Genomic DNA, 24,150 nt, shown 5'->3' with positions numbered 1-24,150 from the left:
TTATCTGCTTTGGGTGATAACAGTTTTATGTTTCTATCTCTACCTGTGGAATTCTCAAGTGCAATGACCTGGACAGAGAGCAGTTCATTTACAATATAAAGACTTAAACAACATGGTCACTTCTTCACACCCTTTCAAAACAAACAATGTATTGATTACTTTGCAGAAAAACCCACACATAGCAAACACGCACTATGCAATTTCTTCAGGGTGCATTATTTAATATCCCTGTGGTATTCTTATTTGTAGAGCTGCTTTTGTGAGGATATGACACTGGATTGATGAAGATATTCTTTTGTAACATATTTTTTTTTTGTCTTATGCAGTTCTACTTTTTTTTTTTTAACTCATATACAAAAGATTTTCCTTTATAGAAAACTGTAATTTTCAAAGACATGCTGGGTAATAAAAATAAAAACATATTTTACCAGAGAAAGTAGCAAATTAAATGGTCAGAGAACAGATTTCCTTTCATAAACTTTAACATTTTCCAAAATTCTGGGGTTTTTTTTTTGTGCTTAATATTTATAAATGCTTGTTACTTTGGAGTGGAAATAAATAACTTGGTAGTTTGCATCACATAATGTCTTCTTTCCAGAGAATTTTCAATTATCTGTCACCATCTGAAACCAGGTTTCTTACAAGTGAAATACTCTCTACTATACTGGTGGTCAGAGTTCTTTAGTGAGCATGCTAGAGAAAGTACTTGACTGGCCCAGGCTTGCTGATGTCTGCCTTTTCCAGGACTGGAGGCAGAGCAGGTGAGGGGAACTCTAGTTCAAGGCCAGCCTGGTCTATAAAACAAGATCCAGGCCGGCATAAGCTATATGGTTAAATGCTATCTCAAAAAAACGAAGTAGAACGAAACACAGTAGTACTTTCTTGCTATCACTACCACTTAAGAACTTTAAAGATTTGGATATCCATATGATTCAGAATAACATTGAAAAGTTATTTACTTATTGCAATAATATGAGTCTTTTTCCTCATTTACAAAGTTTTTATTGATCCTTATATCTCCTCAAATATCACTTAATATGTACAACTTCTAAAGATCAAACATCACATCTCAATAGTTCATTTTGTCTAATGTTTAATAAAACTGCAAAGAAAAATGTGTAAATAAAACTGCAGAGAAAACCCTATCAACATGTTTTAATTTTTTTCTATCTTCAAATAATTTTGCTTAAGATATATGCATTTTTACTTTATAATGCACTAATTTTTAAAAGAATTTTTTTCAGTGGATGAAAAGTTTTCCTGTCCTTCCTTATTCTTATGGTATTATTACATGATAATCTTAATTAATTTCTGTTTATGGTAACTTGACTTTGTTTTACCACTGCTGAGACAATGAAAAAAATTCCATGGACTTCTTTAGTGAATTTATTCGCTTTTCACCAAAATTAATTACTTATTTTTCATTGCTGCTTTTTTAACATACAGTGGTTTGGATAATTTCATACACTGAATTTTAATCACATTAATCCCTTCTTCAAGCCCTTGACATATCTGTTCCCAATTCTGTACCCACACATACTTTGTATCCCCCTGCTTTAAAAATTCCATCCAGTTCAACTAGTGCAGGCTTTAGGGTATATATAGTCACTCACTGAAATGAGTGCCTCCTACCAGTGCTACCAGCTTAAAGAAAACTAACTCTTAGACCAAGTGTGGTAGGGCACACCATTAACCCAGCACTTGGGGGCCTAGGAAAGCTGATCTCTTGAGTTCTAGGTCAGCCTGGTTACAGAGCAAGTATCAGGACAGTCAGGGATACACAAAGAAACTCTGTCTGGAAAATCATATCTAAAGGAGGAGAAGGAGGAGGAGGAGGAGGAGACGGAAACTCTCCTAGCAACTATCAATAACAACTAACTACTAATCTAGTAAGGGGAATTTGTGAGCCCTCCCTCAACTGAAACTGTTTTCTTGATTGTTGATAGATGTGGGAGAGCACATCCAACTATGGGCGATTCCATCTCTTAGGCTGAACAAGCAAGTGGGAGCAAGCCAGTTAGCAGCATTCTTTTCCATCCTTACTTCCTTGCCTATCTCCAGGATCCTGCTTTCAATTCCTGCTGTGGCTTCAGTTCACAATGGACTGTAATTTCCCCCACAGCTTAAATTTTTAATCAACGTTTCATCAAAGCAAAGCAAAGTAACTGGAATAATTGTATATTTTATATGTCTCAGAGATAACTTAGTGAAATTTTTTCTTTTATGATATGACTACCCTCAGTCACTCCCAGCTCAGGTATTTCTACCTAAATCTTTCAAGAAGTGCTGAGGGTCAGTAGTACACACAGGATATTGTTCATTCTGGGTTTGAGTTTCAGGTAGGGAGATGGGCACTCTGAAATCACAGTGTGGAGCCATAGATAAGCTCTCTATTAGAGCTTGGCCAATATGTGTACTAATTTGCTTCTCTGAGGATCCACCTCACTTCAAACAAACAAGTCTTTGATGCCCTGATGGGTGGGTGGATGGATAGATGGATGGATGGTTGGATGGGTCTATCAACTTCAGCTTCTCTAGGGCTGGTATTTTCTTACTAGGTAAATAATTTCCTAGACCACAAACTGACTCTCAAAACTTCTTAATAATTAGGGACATAGTCTCTTCATTTTCATCCAGCTTTTGTTGGGGAGCTTTTTTTTTTTTTTAAGATTTATTTATTTATTTACTTATGTGCTTTATGTATATGAGTGTCCCATTTGCATGAATGCCTGCATGACAGAAGAAGGCACCCAATCCCATTACAGGTGGTTGTGAGGCACTATGTAGATGCTGAAACTTGAACTCAGGACCTCTGGAAGAGCAGCCAGTATTCTTAACCCCTGGGCCATTTCTCTTGCCCCATTAGGAAGTTCTTAATACCTGTTTCATGCTATAGTCTTTAGATTCTTTTTATTTCATCATTTATATTATGTACATTCATTTTCTTTTGTTGCCTCATGGCTGTATATGAGGATGGGGATCAGTGCGTGTTTGAAGGTTATACGTTTGTGCTTATGTGTGTATATATCATAAAATTTAAATCCTTTAATGAATATGGCACTGTCAAATAGAAGCAGAAAACGCAACAAAATAATCCATGCCACACATCTACTCCAGAGTGTTTATTCTGATTGATGCGTTATTTCATAATGGCTAGAAAATGAATGTTTATTTAAGCAGTCTTTCAAAGAAACTTGAAATGTTAAGTTTACTTCAGTCATTAAATAATGCTTTTATATCACAAAATAACTAGCAAATACAACTAATTATGTATTTAATGTTACCTACATAGGTAAGGAAGACACAAACATTTTAAAATATAAATAATCCTAAAGTTATACATGACTTTAACCTTATTTTTTTATGAAAATTTTGAAGGAATGTCATGGATTTAAATGTCTTTTTTTAGGCAATGCACTCAACCCTTGGTTTGGATACTACATTATCAGTCATTCATGAAATGCAGTGCCTTGCTTCACACTTTCCATTGTTGTCAATAATCCTCAATACCTAAACTTTGTGTTCTTGTCTGGTGATACAGTGATGTATGCTCATGATACAGCCAGGCCTCAAACTCAGACACATAGGAGGTGCAAAACCAGTTAGCATGCTGACCCAGAGGTTCACTTTATGTGAGTTGCAGGAGTGCCCAGCCTATTGTATGGTATCACTGAGATGCTTCTGGTGTCTGGTTAGATAGGACTCAAAAGTGACAATGGTCCTTACTATTTCTAGTTTCTGTAAGTTATAAATATTACTACATCATCAGTCTGAAATTTTTGTTTAAAATCAGACATGTGCCTTGAATGCTAGATCTAAAGTTTTTCTATATTATGTATCTTTTTCTTGCTTGGACCTCCCATGTATATTTCAAATGCATTGATCTCACAGAGTTCTGCCTCTGCCTCCTTAGTGCTGGGATTAAAGGCGTGCACCACCACTGCCCAGCAAGAGAGGGCTGTCTTTATGCATAGCAACATTCATCATTTTAAATGTTGATAACTTTGAAGTGCCACTAGCATGTAATAATTTTCATTTTGTCAATTTTCATTGTTCAGAAAGCAGGGAATTCATATAAAAGACTTTGCTTTCTATAAATTCCTGCTTGCCCTATTCTGTCCTTGCATCCTTTGCTCCAGTTTCAGAGAGTGACAAAGCACTTTGATCAGAGTTACTTGAGAGGGAGAGGGTTGGAGCTGCTGTGATGGCTCAGTGCTAGGAACACAGTTGTTTTTCCAGAGGATGCCTGTATTGTTCCCAATGCCTACATGAAAATTCTCAGTACTCTGTAACTCCAGTTCCAAGGAATCTGTTGTCTTCTTCTGGACTTCTTGGGCACTAGCCATGCATGTAGTACATAGACATGCATATAAGGCAAAACACATAAAGTAATTGAATTTGTTTTGTGCTGGCCATTTATTGCTGGGCATGAGGCCTGCCTATATGAGTGGTTTGATTCCCCCAACTAGATTATCTGAAAAGTAGCTCTCAAGGTCAAAAAAAAAAAAAAAAAAAAAAAAAAAAAAAAGGCTACCATAAATGCCCTTCCCGAATAGTGAGATCAACAACTAACTTATCCATGGAGCCCTCATCTAATGCCTGTTGGAAACAGGAGCAAACACCCATACATAAACACTGAGTCGAAGTAGAACTCAGATGCAGATGGAGAGGACAAGACCAGGCAGTAGAAACACATAGAGACAGCTTACCTGAGCAAGGAGGAGCTAACGGGCCCCCAGACTGATAGCTGGGAAGGCCCCTTTGAATAGGAGTCTCAGCCAGAAAGACTGAGCAGTCTAAGGGACCTCAGACAGTGGAGCCAGGATGTATCCCTGGTGCACAAAAGGCCTTGCGAACATATCCCCCATGGAGGGATAACAAGATGAGAGTTTCTTCAAAATACAGAATTGTTCTTGGAATATGTTTCATGTTATTCTCAGGAATGTGTTTACTTCATTTGTTGTAATTCATGTTTCTATAGAAAAATATGTTTTTGCCACATGTGTCTTGTCTTTGTGATTGAACAGTTTACTTGGGTGGTTCTTCTTAACCCTCAGTAGAAACTGTCTTACGCTGTCTCCCTCATTTTAAGGCCCCCATCTCCCAGGTTGATGCCACCATCTGCATTAAACAGCTGTATACATTCTCTACTTTAGATATATAGAGATTTTTTTCCCCCTGGTGGGATGTAAATGCCTGAGTGGATTCTCCAATGAGCTCGTAGTCTACGTCATGTGGGTAATAGACTGGGGAATATATAAGAGAATTGATGAGCTTTTACAGACTGTCTCTCTCCCTGCCTCCCTCAGGCTCTCTCCTTTGTGTATGCGTGCGCTCATGTGCATTTGTGCACTCACATTCGTGTGTGTGTGTGTGTGTGTGTGTGTGTTAAGACTAGGAGTGGGGAGGACTTTGAGGAATATAGCAACAGATAGAAGACTTAGAAATTTTGAATGAGTCAAAGAAATCTTGTTGAGAACCATGGGAATGTGGCATTTTCTAAGATCCCAAGGAAACTCATTTACTCCCAGAATTTACCAGAAGAAGTTTCTGAAGACAAAGAGTCATTTTTCATATCCAACAACAGCACATAAATGAAACCTAAATTCACTCATATTCTCCAGTAGTTTTGTGATACCATGTCCTTAATCACTCTTCTAAAAATAAGATTTATTTATTTAATATGTATAAGGAGTCTTACTGGCATGTATGCCTGAACACCATAAGAGGGCACCGGATCTCACTATAGATGGTTGTGAGCCACCCCCTGCTTGCTGGGAATTGAACTCAGGACTTCTGGGAGAGCAACCAGTTCTCCTAACCTTTGAGCCACCTCTGCAGTCCCCAAATCACTCTTTCTTAATAGAATGATATTTGGTGTCATTTCTTAGGATCAATTCACTTATAGCCTTATGTTTACTGTGATTTGGTGTCCATTAATATAAGACCAATATGCACTATGTATTTTAGAGGTAATTTAAAGAATTAAATGAGGGCACATATTAAAAATGTACTTTGAGTGGTATTAAGTATTTAGAAGAGTGAAAATGATTGAGAGGAACAATTTATGAAGGATAACAGGTACTAGACTTTATCACAAAACTATAAAATATGAAGTTATTTAGCTTTTAGATATGTTTGTTGAAGTCAGTTCATTTATATTTTGAAGTAATTCATTATTTGCTCAATAAAATTATTTTCAAGTTTGACTTTATAAATTTGCTCTTTAATTTGTTTATAAAATTATTTTTACAACATTTGTTTCTTCTGAGCTTCACAGAGTTAAGAATTTCCATCACATATGATCAGTGAAATGGCTCAGCAGAAAAAGGATCTTGCTGATAAGTTCAATGAACTGAGTTCAAACTCTGACATGGGAAAAGAAAAGAAGTGACTCCTACAGGTGTTCCTTTCACTTCCTTCTATGTGGTCCCACAGTAAGTAATAAAGAAGGGGGTAGAAATAGAAATACAATTAAATCATAACCTCAAAAATAAGAAAAATAAAGTAAATAAAAAATTTCATGGTTTAAATCAGTCATAGGATTGATTTTTCTAATTGTGTGATATTCGAACAAACATTTCATGGGACAGGAGACTCGTCTCAGTGATAAAAAGGATTTGTTTCTTCAGGGGACCTGGATTAGATTCCTACTACATACATGGTGGCCCAAAACCATGAGCATCTCTATTTCCAGAAGAACCAATGGCCTCTTTTGACCTCCTTGGGCCGTAGACTTGCACACGGTGCCCATATTACATGCAGGCGAAACACTTGTATGTAAAAGATGAGATAAACAAACCTAAAAATAATTAATTTTTTATATTTAAGGAAAGCATAATTTTTAAAAGTTTACATGGTTGTCAAATTATTCAAAGCAAGTTTGAAGTCCAGAGAAGATATTTTTAGGTATATCATGAATTTTGACTATATTTGCACCTATATCTCACTTCCCCTCCCTTTCTTCATCATTTTCAATGCTAATCACCTTCCTTCCTACAGTTTCCCTTTAGCTGCTTTAATGTTCTGTGGGGTTGTGTTGTATGTGTAATTATATCTATAAAAATCTATAATTCACAAATGAGAGAAAATGTGATATTTGTGCTTAAGTATCTGGTTTGCTTTGTTCAATGTAAAAATCTCTGGCTACATCTATTTCCTAGGGAGAGAAATGACTGAGTTCTTCTTTGTGGCTGATACAATGCTATCATGTATGTACACCACATTTATTCATGTATTATTCTACTGGTAGATACCCAGGTTAATTATTTAACTTAGTTATTTTGAGTAGTGTTCCTATAAACATGGTATGTAAGTATGTAAGATGTGGTATAACGAGATTATGTCACATTTCTACTTTCTGGAACATTTTCCAGAAGCTCCATAATGATTTCATAATAGCTTGACTAATTAACATTGTCAACAGCAATGCACAGGCATTTCCTACTGTCCTGTATCCCACTCAGCATTTGCTGCTGTTTGTTTTCTTGATAGTAGTCATTCTGACTTTGGTTATAGGAGACTCAATGATATATTTATTTGCATTCTCTGATAACTGAAGATATTGAATATTTTTATATATTTATTGGCAATGTTTACTTTGTTGAGGACCAAATGTTATTTTCATCTTCACATTCATTGATTTATAAAGTTACTTTGGGAGTTGGTATTTAGTTTCTTATTTATAGTTTTTTAAGTTTTATGTATTATGGAGATTATTTCTGTCATATTTTTGCTCCTTTTTGATGTACAGAAGTTTTTAAATTTCATGCAGTCTCATTTGTCAGTTATTGGTATAACTTCACAGCTTTAGAGCCCTTTTTATCAGAAGCCCTTACCTATACCTGAGCTTCAACACTGTTTCTCATGTTCCCTTTGACAGTTATAGAGCTTCTGACCTCACATTATTTATGAAGTACTTCCAGTCAGTTTTTGTACAAGAAGAGAGAGAGAGAGAGAGAGAGAGAGAGAGAGAGAGAGAGAGAGAGAGAGAGAGAGAGAGAGAGAGATCTAGTTTCACTCTTCCCCACGTGAATATGATTTTTCAGTATCATTTGTTGAAGACATTTCACCAGTGGATGTTTTTGGAATCTTTTAAAAATTCAGCTGGCTGTTGCTCCAAGGGTTGAATCCTATGTCCTCTACTCTATCCCACTAATCATTTGAATCTCTTTCTCATCATCTTCTTGATCTTCTTTAAAAATTTGTTACCCTAAGGTACTGAATATTTAAATACAATTGAGAAAATTGACAAGTAGTTAATAAATACGAAGTTATTCTTACCCTTTAGGTATCAATTTACCATCTGGTGCTTCTGTCATTTGTGCATAGATGAGTTTATAATGTAGCACATGGATCCTGGCATAATTGAATAATGCAAATGTCACTTACCTTCTGTGTCTGTTGCTCCCATTCCTGGATGTTTCACAGGGTCTTGTCCATTCTGTCCCATCTTTCCTCTATTTCAAAGAAAAAAATGAAATCTTTGGTTATGGACCCCCTGATACATACTGGGTTTGGTTTGGAGCAATAAAATAACATTACATATTCAGAGTCAACAGTGGATGATTTGAATAGCAAATATACAAGCAGCTTTGTCACATTAATTTTAGAATGGAAACTTCATTATTATTCCTAGTCAGTCTAATCATAATATCACAGAAATCAACACATTTTATTTATAAGCTCATTTATAAAAACTGAACTCATGATATTTTTAGATTTCCCCCACTCTATGAAATCTTTCAACCCACAATTTAAAAAATGCTCACGTTAGCAAAGACGATGTGGTTCTTCAATACAGCTAAATTCAGTCACACATATCCATATCCTTAAACATTTACCCTCATTTTCAACTTTTAACTCAAGAAGGAGCTATATATTTATCATAATGAAATGCCATGTGTTCTTTAGTGAGAAGATAAATACTGAATTAAATTATACATGAAAATAATTTTGAAACATAAATAGATATCATTTAGATAATAGAAAGTGGTCAATAGGGTTATGAAAATAATTTAATATCACTCATTAATCACCAGGTAACAAATCAAAACAGCAGTGAGATGTTACATTCCTCTAAAAGTAACATTTTGACATATGAAACAAATTCTGGCATGAGTGTGGAGAGGAGATAATACTTGCATACTATTTTGGGAATTTCAGTCAGTATAGCCACTATGGGGAACAGTTTGGCCCTTCACCAAAAATTAAAAGTAAATTTTAGCAGTTGCCATGGTCAATGAAAAGACACATAACTCCTCAAAGTACTGAAAATAAGGATTATATAGCCCTAACTATAACATCTGTTCCATCCACTTCAAAGTGGGCAAAAAGACTGTGTGAGACAGAGGACCAGAAGAAATACCATAAAATGCTATCTTCTGGATATGAAATGGGTTTTGCTGTCAAATCTTATACCAACTATGAACACCTGCATGACTTGTACACACAAAACTGGAAATTTACCTGGTAGGGATGGGAGAAGACTAGTTGAGAAAAAGGAAAACATGTACAAGGTGATGAGAAAAGGTAATGGGGAGAGGAACATGATCACATTACATTGTATACAAGAAGAAATTATAAAAATACAACACAACAAAGTCCTTAAGCTAACACTGAAATAAAGACTTTCTCACTTGCCAAAGGTCAAAATCAAACTACCATGTGATAGATATCACAGTCCTACAAGGGAATATACATACAAAGGGAATATAATCAATATGTTGTAGACATCTGTACTTTAGTATTTATTGAAGCTGTGGCACAATGTTAATAAACACCAGTGTCAAACCCACTAATGAGGCAGTAAATATCTTTCAGATGAATGCATAAAGAAAATATGCAAGGTGTACAGCAGAAGGCACTACTTAATTATAGAAAGAATGGTATCCAGTTATTTGTAACAAAAAAAGTGAATTAGATTACAGTGAGTTAAGTGAAATAAGCCAAGTATTGGTAGAAAAATATTGTAAGCCTTCGCTCATATTTAGAATCTAAAAATGTCCATCTCACATGTGTGACAATGTTATTACAAGATGTTGGGAAAATAAGGAGGGATAGACACAAGGAAGACTGCTTAATGGGTAGTTAGTTACAGATATACACGTTCTAGAATCATATTATAATGCATACTGGCCATAATTAATAATAAGAAGGCATTCTAAAAAAATCTTAAAAGGATTTTGTATGTTTTCACCATGAAGAGTTGATATATATATATATGTATGTGTATATATATATATATATATATATATATATATATATATATATGTATACTCAACCTTTGTGTGGATTCCATCAACATTTAGAAAATAGAAACAAACATTAAGATATTTTAATAACATAGACTTTCATTGTACTCTATGGAATTTTCGGATTCTTTCTGTGTTTTCATGTGCGTTACACAAATAGTTTTTACATCACACTGTCTGCTCTTTGCTTATAGTTCTGCCTCTTGCCATGTGGAATCTAAATCAAAGAACATGTCTTTTCTATTTATTTACTTACTTACTTATTTGTTTGTTTGTTTATAAGAAGACAGTGGTAAAGGTCTATGAAGGTTGAAGTGCCAGAGTAACTATAACCATTCAATAAGTATATAGAATTAACAATTAGATAATACAATTGTTAACTTTGAATTTAACAAATATATCTCTCATTTTTAGTTTCTGCCTCAAAGCTTTGGTTAAGAAAACTGAAAAAGGACTTTAAATCACTTTAAAATCTGTGATATTAAAATGTAGACTGGATAACAGCTAAACGACTCTAGGCTAGTTCTTGTTGCTTCATCCAGAGGAAAGGTTTCATGACATGCAATGGGTTTTGCAATTGTATTTAAATGTACTTAGATTCCATCACAACAAGATCCAACAATACTCAAACATGCACTGGATGTGGTGGCACATGCCTTTAGTCCCAGCACATAGGAGACAGAGGCAGACAGATCTTTGTGAGTTTAAGCCCAGCCTGGGATACATTGAGAATTCCAGGACAGCAAAAGCCATATGGTGAGACCCTGTCTTAAAAATAAAACACATGAGCCTCCTGAAGACTGGAGACTGCATGTGCATGGGGAGCCTGTCTGGGCAGACTGGTCTGCTCAGAGTCTGCCAGCCTCCTGGTCCCACCTCTGCCCAAGGAGGGATGAGGACTGGGACACTGTGAAAAGGCCAAACCTAAGAATAATAGGTATAGAAGAAGGTGAAGAAACCCAATTCAAAGGTTCAGAAAATACATTCAACAAAATCATAGAAGAAAACTTTCCTAACTTAAAGAAAGACATGACAATGAAAGTACAAGAAGCTTACAGAACACCAAATAGAGTGGGCCACAAAAAAAGTCCCCTTGCCACATAATAATCAAAGCACCAATAAATAAGGCAGAATAAAGAAAGAATATTAAAAGCAGCACAGGAAAAAAAATCCAAGTAACATATAAAGGCAAACCTATCAGAATTACACCTGACATCTCCATGGAAATTCCGAAGGTCAGAAGGTCCAGAATAGATATATTCTACCAACATTAAGAGCCCACAGATGCTACATCAAACTACTATCCCCAGCAAAGCTTTCAATCAGTATAGTTGGAGAAACCAAGGTATTTCATGACAAAACCAGATTTAAATAATACTTATCAACTAATCCATTCCTACAGAGAGATTTGGAAGGAAAACTCCAACTCAAGGACGTCCACTACACCCACAAAAACATAGGCAATAGATAAACTCACTTTACCAACGGTCAAAAGAAAAAATGGGGGGAAAGTAACACATAATACCACCACCATCAACAAATCCAAAACAAACAAGAATTAACAATCAATGATCATTAATATCTCTCAATATTAATGGTCTTAACTTGTCTATAAAAAGACACAGGCTAACAGAATGGATATGAAAACAGAATTCATCCTTCTGCTACATACAAGAAACACACCCAAACTTCAAAGATAGACGTTGGCAAAATATTTTCCAAATCAAATGGACCCAAGAAAAAGTGGGTGATGCAATCCTAATATCTAACAAGTTAGACTTTAAACTAAAATCAATCAAAAGAAATGAAGACGGTCATTTCTTATTTATTACAGGAGAAAACCATCAAGCTGAAGTCTCTGAACATCTATGCCCCCAATACAAAGGAATCCACATTCATGAAAAAAAACATTACTAACACTCAAATTTCACATAAAACCTTACACATTTATAATGGGAGATTTCAACATTCCACTCACAACATAAGACAGGTGCAGTGAGATATTTACTTTGTCCACATCTGTGGCACTGACCATTCCCATTGGGGGTGGGGAGTGGGGATCGAGATGGACTTTACCTTGGAGAACTAGGTGTGGGGAAGGGGCCCCAGAGTGTTCTCTTGCTTGCAGCACAGGGACAGAGAAGTAGGAAAGCTGTAAGAGATAGCTGGGGTGGGGGAAGGGAGTGGTGTCTGCTGCCTGGGTGGAACCTAATTCCCCAGGTCGTTTGATAATCCAGTTATCACTTCTGACACCAGATATCGTGGTTTAATAAGAATCAGGAAAAGCAAATAGGCTGAATAGATGTTTATTCAGGGAGAAATAACTTACAACAGAGACAGAAGAACACAGCAGGTTCCTGGTCCCAGGGATGCCTCTGGATGCTCTTCTGTCTCCAACAATGGGCATGGTCAATGCCACAGGTGCAGACAAAGTGAATATCTCTCTAAAGTCAGGTATACCAAACAGAAATTTAACAAAGAAACAAAGGAACTAACAGAAGTTATGACCCAGTTGGGTTTCAGAGACATTTATAGAACATCCATTCAAAGAGATAAGAATATACCTTTTTCTTAGCACCACATGGAACATTCTCTAAAATTGACCACATACTGATCAATATAGCATACCTCAATAGGTACAAAAAATTGGAATAACCCCCTGTATCTTATAAGACCACCATGCTTTGAAGTTAGAATTCAACAACACAAATTGCAGAAACCCTACAAACTCATAGAAATTGAATAATGCCCAATTGCATCATTCCTGTGTCAAGGAAGAAATAAAGAAAGAAATTAAAGACTTCCTAAAATTTAAACAAGAATGAAGATACTACATACCCAAACTTATGGGACACTTTGAAAGCAATACTATAAGGAAAGTTCATAGAACTAAGTGCCCACATGAAGAAACTAGAGACTAGTCACATTATAGAATTAACAGCACAACAGAAAGCTCTAGAACAAAAAGAAGCAAACTCACCTCAGAAGAGTAGTCATCAGGAAATAATTAAATTGAGGGCTGAAATCAATAAAGTAGAAACTAGTAAAACAATACAAAGAATAAATGTAACAAATAGTTGGTTCTTTGAGAAAATTAACAAGATAGATAAACCTTTATCCAAACTAACCAAGAGGCAGAGAGCAAGAGAATATGCAAATTAACAAGATCAGAAATTAAAAGGGGAACATAACAACAGACACTGAGGAAGTCCAGAGAATATACAGGTCATACTTTGAAAACTTGAACTCTACAAAATTAAAAAATTCAGTGGAAATGGGCAATTTTATGGATAGCTGGAAATCACTTACCAAAATTAAATCAAGGACAGATAAGCAATTTAAATAGACCTATAACCCCTAATGAAACAGAAGGAGCAGTCAACAAAAGTTTCCCAATTAAAAAAAAAAAAAGCCCAGGGCCAGATAATCTCACTGCAGAATTCTACCACAAATTCAAAGAAGAGCTAATACCAATACTATTCAAAGTGTTCCACACTATAGAAGCAGAAGGGTTATTGCTGAACTTTTTTTTACAAGACTACAATTACCTTAGTACTCAAGCCACACAAAGACACAAGAAAGAAAGAGAACTACAGACTAATAACCTTCATGAACACTGATGCAAAAATAATAAAATACTGGCAAATCGAATCCAAGACGACAGAAACCATCCACCATGATCAAGTAGGCTTCATCCAGGGGATGCATGGATGTTTCAGCATATGAAAATCCATCAATGTGATGCACCATATAAAAAAAAAATACACACACACACACACAAACATGATCATCTCACTAGATGCTGAAAAAGCCTTTGACAAAATTCAACACCCTTTCATGATAAAGGTCTTGGAGAGATCAGGGATAACAGGAACATACCTAAACATAATAAATGCAATATACAATAAACCAACAGCCAATATCAAACTGAATGGAGAGAAGGAAGCTTAAAGTGATTCCTCTAAAATCAAGAAAAAGACAAGGCTGCCTACTCACTGCATATCTCTTCAATATTGTACTTGGAGTTCTAGTTAAAACAATAAGACAACAAAAGGAGATCAAAGGGATCCAAATTGAAAAGGAAGAAGTCAAACTCTCACTATTTGCAGATGATATGATTGTTTACATAAGTGACCAAAAAAACCCCAAAACAACAACAACAACAACAAAAAACAAAAAAAAACAAAACTCTGTAGGGAACTCCTACAGTTGATAAACACCTTCATCAAAGTGACAGGTTATAAGATTAATTAAAAAAATCAGTAGCCCTACTATATATAGATGATAAAGGGGCTGAGAAAGAAAACAGAGAAACATAATTCTTTACAATAGCCACAAACAGCATAAAATATCTTGGGTAAAGCTAACCAAACAAGTGAAAGACCTATATAATAAGAATTTTTAGCCTTTAAAGAAAGAAATTAAAGAAGATATCAGAAAATGTAAAGATCTCCCATGCTCCTGGATAGGTAGGATCAACATAGTAAAAATGGCAATCTTGCCAAAAGCAATTTGTAGATTCAATGCAATCCCCATCAAAATCCCAGCACAATTCTTCACAGACTTTGAAAGAACAATATTCAACTTTATATGGAAAAACAAAAGACCCAGGATAGCCAAAAAACAAAACAAAACAAAACAAACAAACAAACAAAAAAGCCTGTACAATAAAGGAACTTCCAGAGGCATCACCATCCCTGACTTCAAGCTCTATTATAGAGCTATAGTTTTAAAAACAGCTTGGTATTGGCACAAAAACAGACAGGATAACCAATAGAATCAATTTGAAAACCCTGATATTAACCCACACACCTATGAACATCTGATTTTTGACAAAGAAGCTAAAATTATGGAACAGAAAAAAAAGAAAGCATCTTCAACAAATGGTGCTGGCATAACTGGATGCTTGTAGAGGGAGATTGCAGATAGATCCATATCTGTGGCCATGCACAAAACCTAATTTAAGTCCAAATGGATCAAAGACCTCAACATAAACCCAGCCACACTGAACCTCTTAGAAGAGAAATTAGGAGGTACCCTTGAACAAATTGGTACAGGGGACTGTTTCCTGAATATAACATTAGTAGCACAGACACTGAGATCAACAATTAATAAATGGGGTCTACCAAAATTCAAAAGCTTCTGTACGGTAAAAGACACAGTCAACAAGACAAAGTGGCAGCCGACAGAATGGGAAAAAATATTCACTAACCCCACATCTGACAGAGGGCTGATCTCCAAAATATTCAAAGACCTCAAGAAACTAGTTACCAAAACACCAAATAATCCAATTAAAAAGGGGGTACAGAACTAAATAGAGAATTCTCAATAGAGGAACCTAAAACGGCTGAAAGACACTTACAAAGTGTTCATCATCTCTAGCCATCAGGGAAATGCAAATCAAAACAACTCTGAGATACCATCTTATTTCTGTCAGAATGGCTAAAATAAAAAACACCAATGACAACTTATGCTGGAGAGGATGTAGAGAAAAGGGTACACTCCTCCACTGCTGATGGGAGTGGAGAGGAAAATGGGAATTACCTCAAGATCCAGTAATTCTACTCTGAGGCATATAGCAGAATTATTTGTAATAGTCAGAAACTGGCAGCAACCTAAATGCCCCTCTACTGAAGAATGGATGGAGAAAATGTGGTACATTTACACACTTGAGTACAACTCATCCGAAAAAAAACCCCCAAAAACAAAAACAAACAAAATCCAATGATATCTTGAAATTCGTAGGCAAATAGATGGAACTAGAAGAAACAATCCTGAGTGAGGTAACCCAGTCACAATAAGACAAACATGGTATGTATTCACACACACACACACACACACACACACACACACACACATATATATATATATGTTTTTAGACATAGAGCAAAGGATCACCAGCCTACAATTCACACTGCCAGAAAAGCTAGGAGACAAGGAGGACCCTAAGAGAGACATTCATAGTCCCCTGAGAAGGGAAAAGGGACAAAATCTCCCAAGCAAATTGGGAGCATGGAGGGAGAGAAGAGGTAGTTAGGAGGATGAGGAGGGGAGAGGTGGGCATGAGGGAGCAGGATAATTGAGTCAGGCAATGAATAGAGGAAAGAAAGAAAAGAGATACCATAATATAAGGAGCCATTATAGGTTTTTAAGAGTAATCTGGCACTGGGGAATTGTTCAGAGATCCACAAGGATGACCCCAACTGACAATCTAAGCAATAGTGGAGAGGCTACCTTAAATGCCCTTCCCCGAGGGAAGATTATCCCCCGAGCTTGATGACTAACTTATATGACATCCTAAAGCCTTCATCTAGTAGCTGATGGAAGCAGAAACAGTCACTCAGAGCTAAACACTGAGCCAAACTCTTGGAATCAGTTGTAGACAGGAAGGAGTGATGAGCAAACGGGTAAAGACCAGGTAGGAAAAACCCACAGAAACTGCTTACCTGAACAAGGGGGAGTTCATGAACTCCAGTCTGATAGCTGGGAAACCAGTATAGGACTGACCTAGATTCCATGAATGTGGTGTTATTTGGGAGTACTGGGCAGTCTATGGGGCCTCTGGTAGTGGATCAGTATTTATCCCTCATATACAAATGGACTTTGGGAGCCCATTCCACACTGAGGGATACGTCCTCAGTCTAGACACATGGGGAGGGCCTGAGCCCTGCTCCAAAAGCTATGACAAGGTCTCACCCTCCCTGGGGAGCAGAAAGGAGATGGGATGGGTGTTGGCGGGGGGGGGGGCTGTACGGGAGGTCAGGTGGGTGCAGGAACTAGGATTGACGTGTAAAACAATCATGTTTCAAAATTAAATAAAAAATTATAAAAATCTCTCTCTCTCTCTCTCTCTCTCTCTCTCTCTCTCTCTCTCTCTCTCTCTCTCTCTCTCACACACACACACACTTACACATGCTAAATTGAAGTGTGTATCAAAGACTGCCTGAATACTCAACCTTCTAGATTGTAACTCTGATACAGAAATGTTTATTGACAATTCTTATTCCCATGAAATATTTTTGATTTCCTGGATTCATTACAATTGTAACAACTCTTGCTTCTTCAGAATCTAATTATTTCTTTTCAAGGACTGTTTTATAAAGATGTTCTTGTCATCATATTCCAGAAAAGAATTTAAATGTTTCTGTATGTAATAAAAACAAATGTAAATTTATAAATTTTTTTTCTTTAAAGCCATTATATTGTTTCATTGTACCAATTTTAGGTGAAATATTTAAGTACATAATTCTGTTTAGTGATCATGGTAGGACTGTGTGCACAGAGATTATGTAATTCTTAATATTTGTAAGTATGTATGCATTCATATTTGTATATCTGTGTATGCTCTAGATGGAAGTAGTTAGATTAGATAAACTAATACTGCTCCCTCTGTTACTGCTAGGGGTAATGAAAGCTTAGGGCCTGGCTGCAGAATGGATGCTCGGAGGATGAACCAAAATATATCTTGTTCGTAGGCAAACCTCAGCAAAGGATGAGGATCTCTTTAGGCCAGAAGGGCAGATCAGAAAAGAAATGACTGTCTCTTATTCCATCAGAGTTCATATAAATTGTTATAATTTTATTAGTTTTAATAATTACACTTTAGATCTGATCATCAATTTTATTTTTAATGATAATTGCCACCTGTGAAAACTAAGTTTCATTTTTAAAACGCATCAAAACATGAAGCAAGGCCACATTGAAGAGTGCATGAAACCTTGGAGCACCCTGACATGAAATCCATGAGATCTTGGAGCACCCTGACACAGCGAAACTAAATGAAGATCAGAGGAAATGCTGCTGTGAGTGTGTGAAGCAGGCAGTTTTCCTGAGTTTTCATCAAATTGTCTTCAACTCAGAGCATTCAGATAGCATATGCTGTACCTTTAATGTCCAAGTCAATCCTTTTATAGTTATGGAACACTTGTTTTGTGAGACACAAGACACCAAAGAGAAGGTACAAATATTATTTCTTACATATCTCATGTAGTGTCTTAAAGGGAGACTTTCCTTTATGTCCATATGGAAAAATGATTGTCTTCTACACAATTTTGAGAGATGAATGTTTAATGAGAAAAACATGAAATAAGAAAAAAGATGGGGATATGGTAATATTTTCACCTCAGATATCAAGACAGACAATGAGGAAGTAAGATAATTTATTCTCTCGAAGTTATAACTTTAATATCAGTGCTAACTTATATAGTCTTGAAGTTCCATTCATTCTGGAAGAGGGTTAAATTAATTTTAGTATAGTCACCAAAATTCCTATGATAGTTTCAGTCTAGAGGGATGTGTCACAAATTCACTTAAATCCTATTTTTTATTCCTGTAATATTATGAGAACTGAAATATTAATGAGATCAGATTCTTTTTTAGGAATGATTTCCAAAAGCAGAACTAATTAAGTACAACCACTCTTATTGAATCCATTGACTAAATTTCAAAAATGCCATTACATAAGAAAAATCTCTCAGATGAATTAGTAATAGAACAAGAATTCCTTTAAGTTGGAAAATGTAACTTGAAAGCAAAAAAAAAAAAATGCACACATTATTCATTGTAAAACTGTTTTCCCTATTGTTATGTTATGGGCAGTTTCCCACCAGCCTTGTCCCAAAGCTGTGTCAGACCCAAATAACATGCAGAGACAATGTATTAATTCTGCAACTGTTGGCCAGTTACTAGCATTTCTTATTGGTTATCTCTGTCTTAAATATTAACCCATTCCTATCAATTTAAGGGTTTCCATGTGGTTTTACCAGAGAGAGAGAGAGAGAGAGAGAAAGAGAGAGATAGAATGGGCATCTTATTCCTCTCATGGTCTACATCTTGACTACTCTCTTTTACATCTCCCAAAATCCTCCTTATCACCTAGTCCTGCCTACCTTGCTTTCCTACAGGTCAACAGGGCTTTATTCATAAACCAATAAGAGAAACATATATACAGAATGACATCTCCCATCAATGTTACCTTCTTCAGATGAATCAGTGGCTATTAGAATTACTGTAGGGATTAAAGGGGATATTTCCATAATAGTTTACACAAAAATAATAACTTCCACTGCCTAAGAAGCCATCACACCATTGGAGAAAATGAAAAGACTGTCTTGATCAGAGTCTTTTTAGATGCTCACTGTTACTGCAACTCCATTGTGCCCTGTAGCCCAAAAGCAGCAAGGGGAAATACAAAAGCTCACAGGAATAGCTGTGTCCAACACAGTTCATCATATGAGGTCACTTTTATATATTATTCATGTGTCATGAAAAATCCTCCTTTTTAACATTAAAAATGGCAAAAGCCAGCATCATTCAAGGTTCTTATAAAAACATGCTTTATGCTCCACAAGCTGTGACCTACTCATAGATCTTGGATACACTAACAGTGTTTTCAAACCCACAAGATTAATTCAGGGAAAGGAAAAATGAAAGGTCTAGAAGTTCAGATTTTGAAACTGGAACAGACATAATCTACAATCTATCTAAATCCGTTCTATAACAATCTGCTTTAGTTTTACATATGAGTTGCAAAATTATTGTCACGTGCCATAACCTACTATGAATGAGCTGTATTCACAGAGAACCAATGTTTCTGGGACACCACAGAAACACTTCAAAATCTTTCATTTTAACTATAGAGAGGTTTAGAGTTGAAAAGTCTTAACGATTATATCAATTTGCCATCTGTTTCAAAGACACTATGAATTCTTCAAATGTGAAATCTCTCCTGATTTGAAAAAAATAATACCGAAACTATATGTGTTAATGTCAAATATCAAAGTTGGTATGTGGTCATTGTGTGATGAAGGCTTCCGTGGGCTGCAGTGAGCTCTAGCTCCAGTCTGCCCTAGCTCAGTTATTATTCTAAGAGCTTTATGTTAAATGCAGGCCGTGCAGATGAAGTCATCATGCTAGTCATTTGCATTCATCTTTAGAATTAATTGAAACAATCCAGTCATCCCTGAACAACTGGTTCTTATGTAGGCATCAGCAGTTCAGATGTCCAAGGACAGTAATTCAGAATTAGATAATTACCTTGTTTTCCTCCTGTGAAATGCTAAGGACGAATTACTCACGATGCTGTTAAAATTGTAGTTTTGCTTTTATAAAAAAAACAAAAAACAAAAAACAAAAAACCAACCAAACAAAAAAAAAAAACAAAAACAAAAAACAACAACAACAACAACAAAAACCACTTACATCCTTGGGATAGGAAGTAGATTGGTCTCCCCTGCTGCGCAGCTGCTTCCTTCACTGTCCACGCTATACCCACTGCCGACGCTGCTGCCCGAGGAGCCGGTGGACACGGAGCTCTCTGCAGGCCGGTGATTGGCAGGTTTTGCTGCATGATGTGGGGAGAGCCAACACCACAGTCAACAAGTGAAGCTCACTTCTATCTCCAAATGTAAAATTACACATGTGCGTATTGCTCATAGAAAGGACCAGCGGAAACAAAATATTCTCTCTTCCTCAACCTGCCTTTTTGTTTCTTTAACCAGTAATGCACACTGGCAATATAGAATACCTTCACTTTTTTATTACTCACCAAAAAAAATTCTTGGGAAAAACATTCCCATTTTTAGACTCAGTTAAATAGTTTGTCATTCTTCCAGTGTTTTTGTTATTTGTACAATAGTGCTGTGGCAAGCAAGATGGGGGTTGGGAGACTTGGCAGAGAAATCATTGTAACAGAGTAAAAGAAATTGGGTAATTACTTTCCATGTTAATAGTCAATATAATAGTCAATAATCAGATAGCCTCTTTAGAAGGGAAAGCCATGGCAGAATAGATACTTTACATGTGGCTCTGACAACTGTCCACATGTTGTTTTTAAATCTGAAGGTGTTTCTTTCCCTTGGGTATTTTGTAATTGATATGGGGACTTGTTTCAGAGTTTTCATGTGTTTCCATTTTGGATATATGATTCCATGTTCCCATAGAAACATATTTATGTATGTGCTACTTGTTATGCAGTGGGAGCATAGCACTGGCATCTGGCCAAACTCTAGATTGAAAGTCCCTGTGACTTGCCCTCCTTCCTCTTGGGACATTAATTCCTAAGCTTCAGCTTCTTATTGGTATTTACAGTCTACAGGTTTGCTACAGTTCACTAGCATCTTGGAGCTTAGCTGGTCTTTAACAAGGATTTTACCTGATCCTAAGTCTAGATGTATTAGAAACTATGAGACTATTTAGCATCCTTTTCCTCACTACACATATTGCTGCCCCATCATTAGTCTTTTATTTGAATGTGTACATGCTCCTGGGTGAAGAGTTATATAATAATTTCATATGAGAAGTCTAAATATTACTCAAGGAAATCAATAATTATGATGAGTCTTAGGCTGGAGGACTTCTAACTAATATAGCCAAATAAAAAGAAAACTCAAAGAAATGATACAGGAAACTGAGAGCAGGTAGGGTAGCTACTATGAGGCCTTGGGAAAAATTTATCTTTTCCTCTACAACTTCCTGTTCAATTACAACAATAAGATCTTCTTACAAGATATCAAATAATTTCATATATGTTCCAATGGTGGTAGAATTCCACCCACAGAACAACAGAACAAAAAAGAATTTTTTATATAACTCAATTATATATCTGATGCTTATAAATTGAAAACTGCTACTTAAAAGAAGAAGGTCTGAGTAGTAGTCACCAATAAGACACAAGTTATCTATCTTCATAGGTCTAGATTTGTATAAAATAATAGTTCTAATATTTGCTAAATACTTTATTAAGTTTATGTAGAAGAAACCAAGATAGCATAATTAGTGTTAAAGAAAATGTTTAAGTTCATAATTAAAAATAGAAAGGTAACATGACTAAAATGTTAAATTATGAATGTGTCAACATTAATTAAACTTCATAATCAACCAATAATGATTCAGATTATCACATTAATTTAGACAAGTGAAAGTTTCCATGCTTTAAATTGACAGTAAGACATTAATAATCCAACCCACTAGAGTTTTTAATAGTGGATAATATAACACTGAAAGTAAAACATTAACTTTGTTAACCAAAAAAAAAAAAAAAAAAACCCAAACCAACTTCACTGTACTATTTTCAAAGACAATTAACAGACAATAATTTAAAACCACTTAATCTTACTAAGTTTAAACAACTTTATCTAAGAATAAGCACACTTCATATCAGAGTTGCTACCTTATAGGACATATGTCTATAGCAACTTCCACTTATTTGTGAATGTCACTTCAGTTATAATGGGCTTCATGCATTTCCCACTTCCTTTCCACCAGAACAATTTCTAAATCCAGAGGATCCATTACACATGGTCAATGGTTTATGGAGATGGCCACTTTCTAGTTTGAGTGATACTTGTTACTCGAATGCCACATCACTGGTAATCTTTAGATATTTGATCTCAAACAGTGGTCAATTAATATTTGATGAAGTAACAAATAAGCCAAAGAATGAATGGTGATGTCAATGATTCTGTCCTAAAACCAAACACCAAGAATGCCATAATGAATTACCAGGCATTATTTCATATTTTATGTATAGTGTGTTTTAAAGAAATTATACACATCTCTCATAAAAAGAGACAACTGATATAGAAGATTTTCCTTCCTTTTTTTAAAAAAAAAAAACCTGTTGAAATCAGTTTTTGTAGTTTATTAAAATAAGCAATGACAATTTTTATCTGCTATAACATGTGGAAAAATATAATCTATTGACCAGATTTTTAATCCCAATGCCCTCAAAAGCTAGTTTGATTCAAAAGGGTCTTTAGTGCTAATATACTAAATACTCCAAGGCATAGATTTATATATAACAAAAAGATAATGACAGGCCATGTACAGCATGTGAATATTTACATTGGAATGATGGAAGACAATACTATACAATGCAATGCTGTGTGGGAATCTTGTTCACAAATGCTAGAATTATTCATTTTCTATCCTGGTATATAGGCAAAAACTTTGAATTTGATTTAAGTTGAGTATCGCTTTGTTTTCCTGCATTTGAGTGAAATGACATAGAAACATTAAAAGCTTGGTCTTCCACAATTTTAGTATCTTTGACATAACAGCCTGAAATAGTTCACACCCACTTTTCCTCCCGACTCTTTGAAGCAGAGTTTCAGAATTCATATAATACTCTGCATAAAGGTATGCATCTGTATATTGCATAGAATTCATATAATATTCTACATGAAGGCATGTATAAAATATTCTACATGAAGGTATGCATCTGTGTATTGCATAGTAAGGTGATCTTTTTACAAGAGAATTGAGGTTTTTAACAAAAACCAAACATATTTTTGGAATCACTCCCAGATATCTATTTTCATTTTGAAGTGCTGATCACAGAGTTCCCCACTGCAGGAAAGGCTGAATGATACACACATGATGGGAATGCTTGCTGATGTGTGAAGGGCAACTTCGTAGAAAGTCCATTCGTTCTTGATACCTAGTATTGAGGAGGCATTTCAGGTAAACCTTTTACCTTTTGGTGGGCAATGCAAACTGTTTAAAATTATTCTTTCCCTTCGTCATTGCCTTTGGCTGTTTAATGGTTAGATGCTGTTATGTTTTATTATTTCTTGGTTGCTAACCATAATTAAATATGATACTATCTCTGCACATCTGTCTTTATCTAGTTTCCTCTATTGGGATGCCCTGCCCCCTCCAGAAGACTTGACTATGCAACATTATCACCCTGCTACCACATGGTGGCAGCACTATTCTCAGAGAACTCAGCAAATTGTGGAACTGACTGCAACTGTGGAACCCTGTCATTTGGGAGCTGGTTAAGGATGCAAAAAGTCACCTACGCTAGAGCCATCATTCCCCCGTGTGGGAAAACTAATTCCTGTTAGGATTAATGGCCGGTTAATTTGAAGTTGTTAATTCCTTTTTATATTACATC

The 24,150-nt window shown here is 35.8% G+C and overlaps 1 protein-coding gene across 1 annotated transcript in view; it reads right to left on the bottom strand.

The window, feature by feature from the left end:
* Pclo (piccolo presynaptic cytomatrix protein) overlaps window positions 1–24,150 on the bottom strand; it is a 360,398-nt gene that overhangs the window by 29,509 nt on the left and 306,739 nt on the right. The window contains exons 21-22 of the mRNA XM_051174921.1: window positions 20,454–20,595; window positions 8,392–8,459 (exon numbers count right to left, since the gene is read on the bottom strand). Coding sequence (XP_051030878.1) covers window positions 8,392–8,459; window positions 20,454–20,595 — 210 coding nt within the window. The remainder of the gene's footprint in view (window positions 1–8,391; window positions 8,460–20,453; window positions 20,596–24,150) is intronic.

The sequence above is a fragment of the Phodopus roborovskii genome, unplaced genomic scaffold (genome assembly GCF_943737965.1).
Source record: "Phodopus roborovskii unplaced genomic scaffold, PHOROB, whole genome shotgun sequence".
NCBI lineage: Eukaryota > Metazoa > Chordata > Mammalia > Rodentia > Cricetidae > Phodopus > Phodopus roborovskii.
Note: the sequence above shows the minus strand (reverse complement) of the source record. Positions and strands in the feature narration are given on the sequence as shown.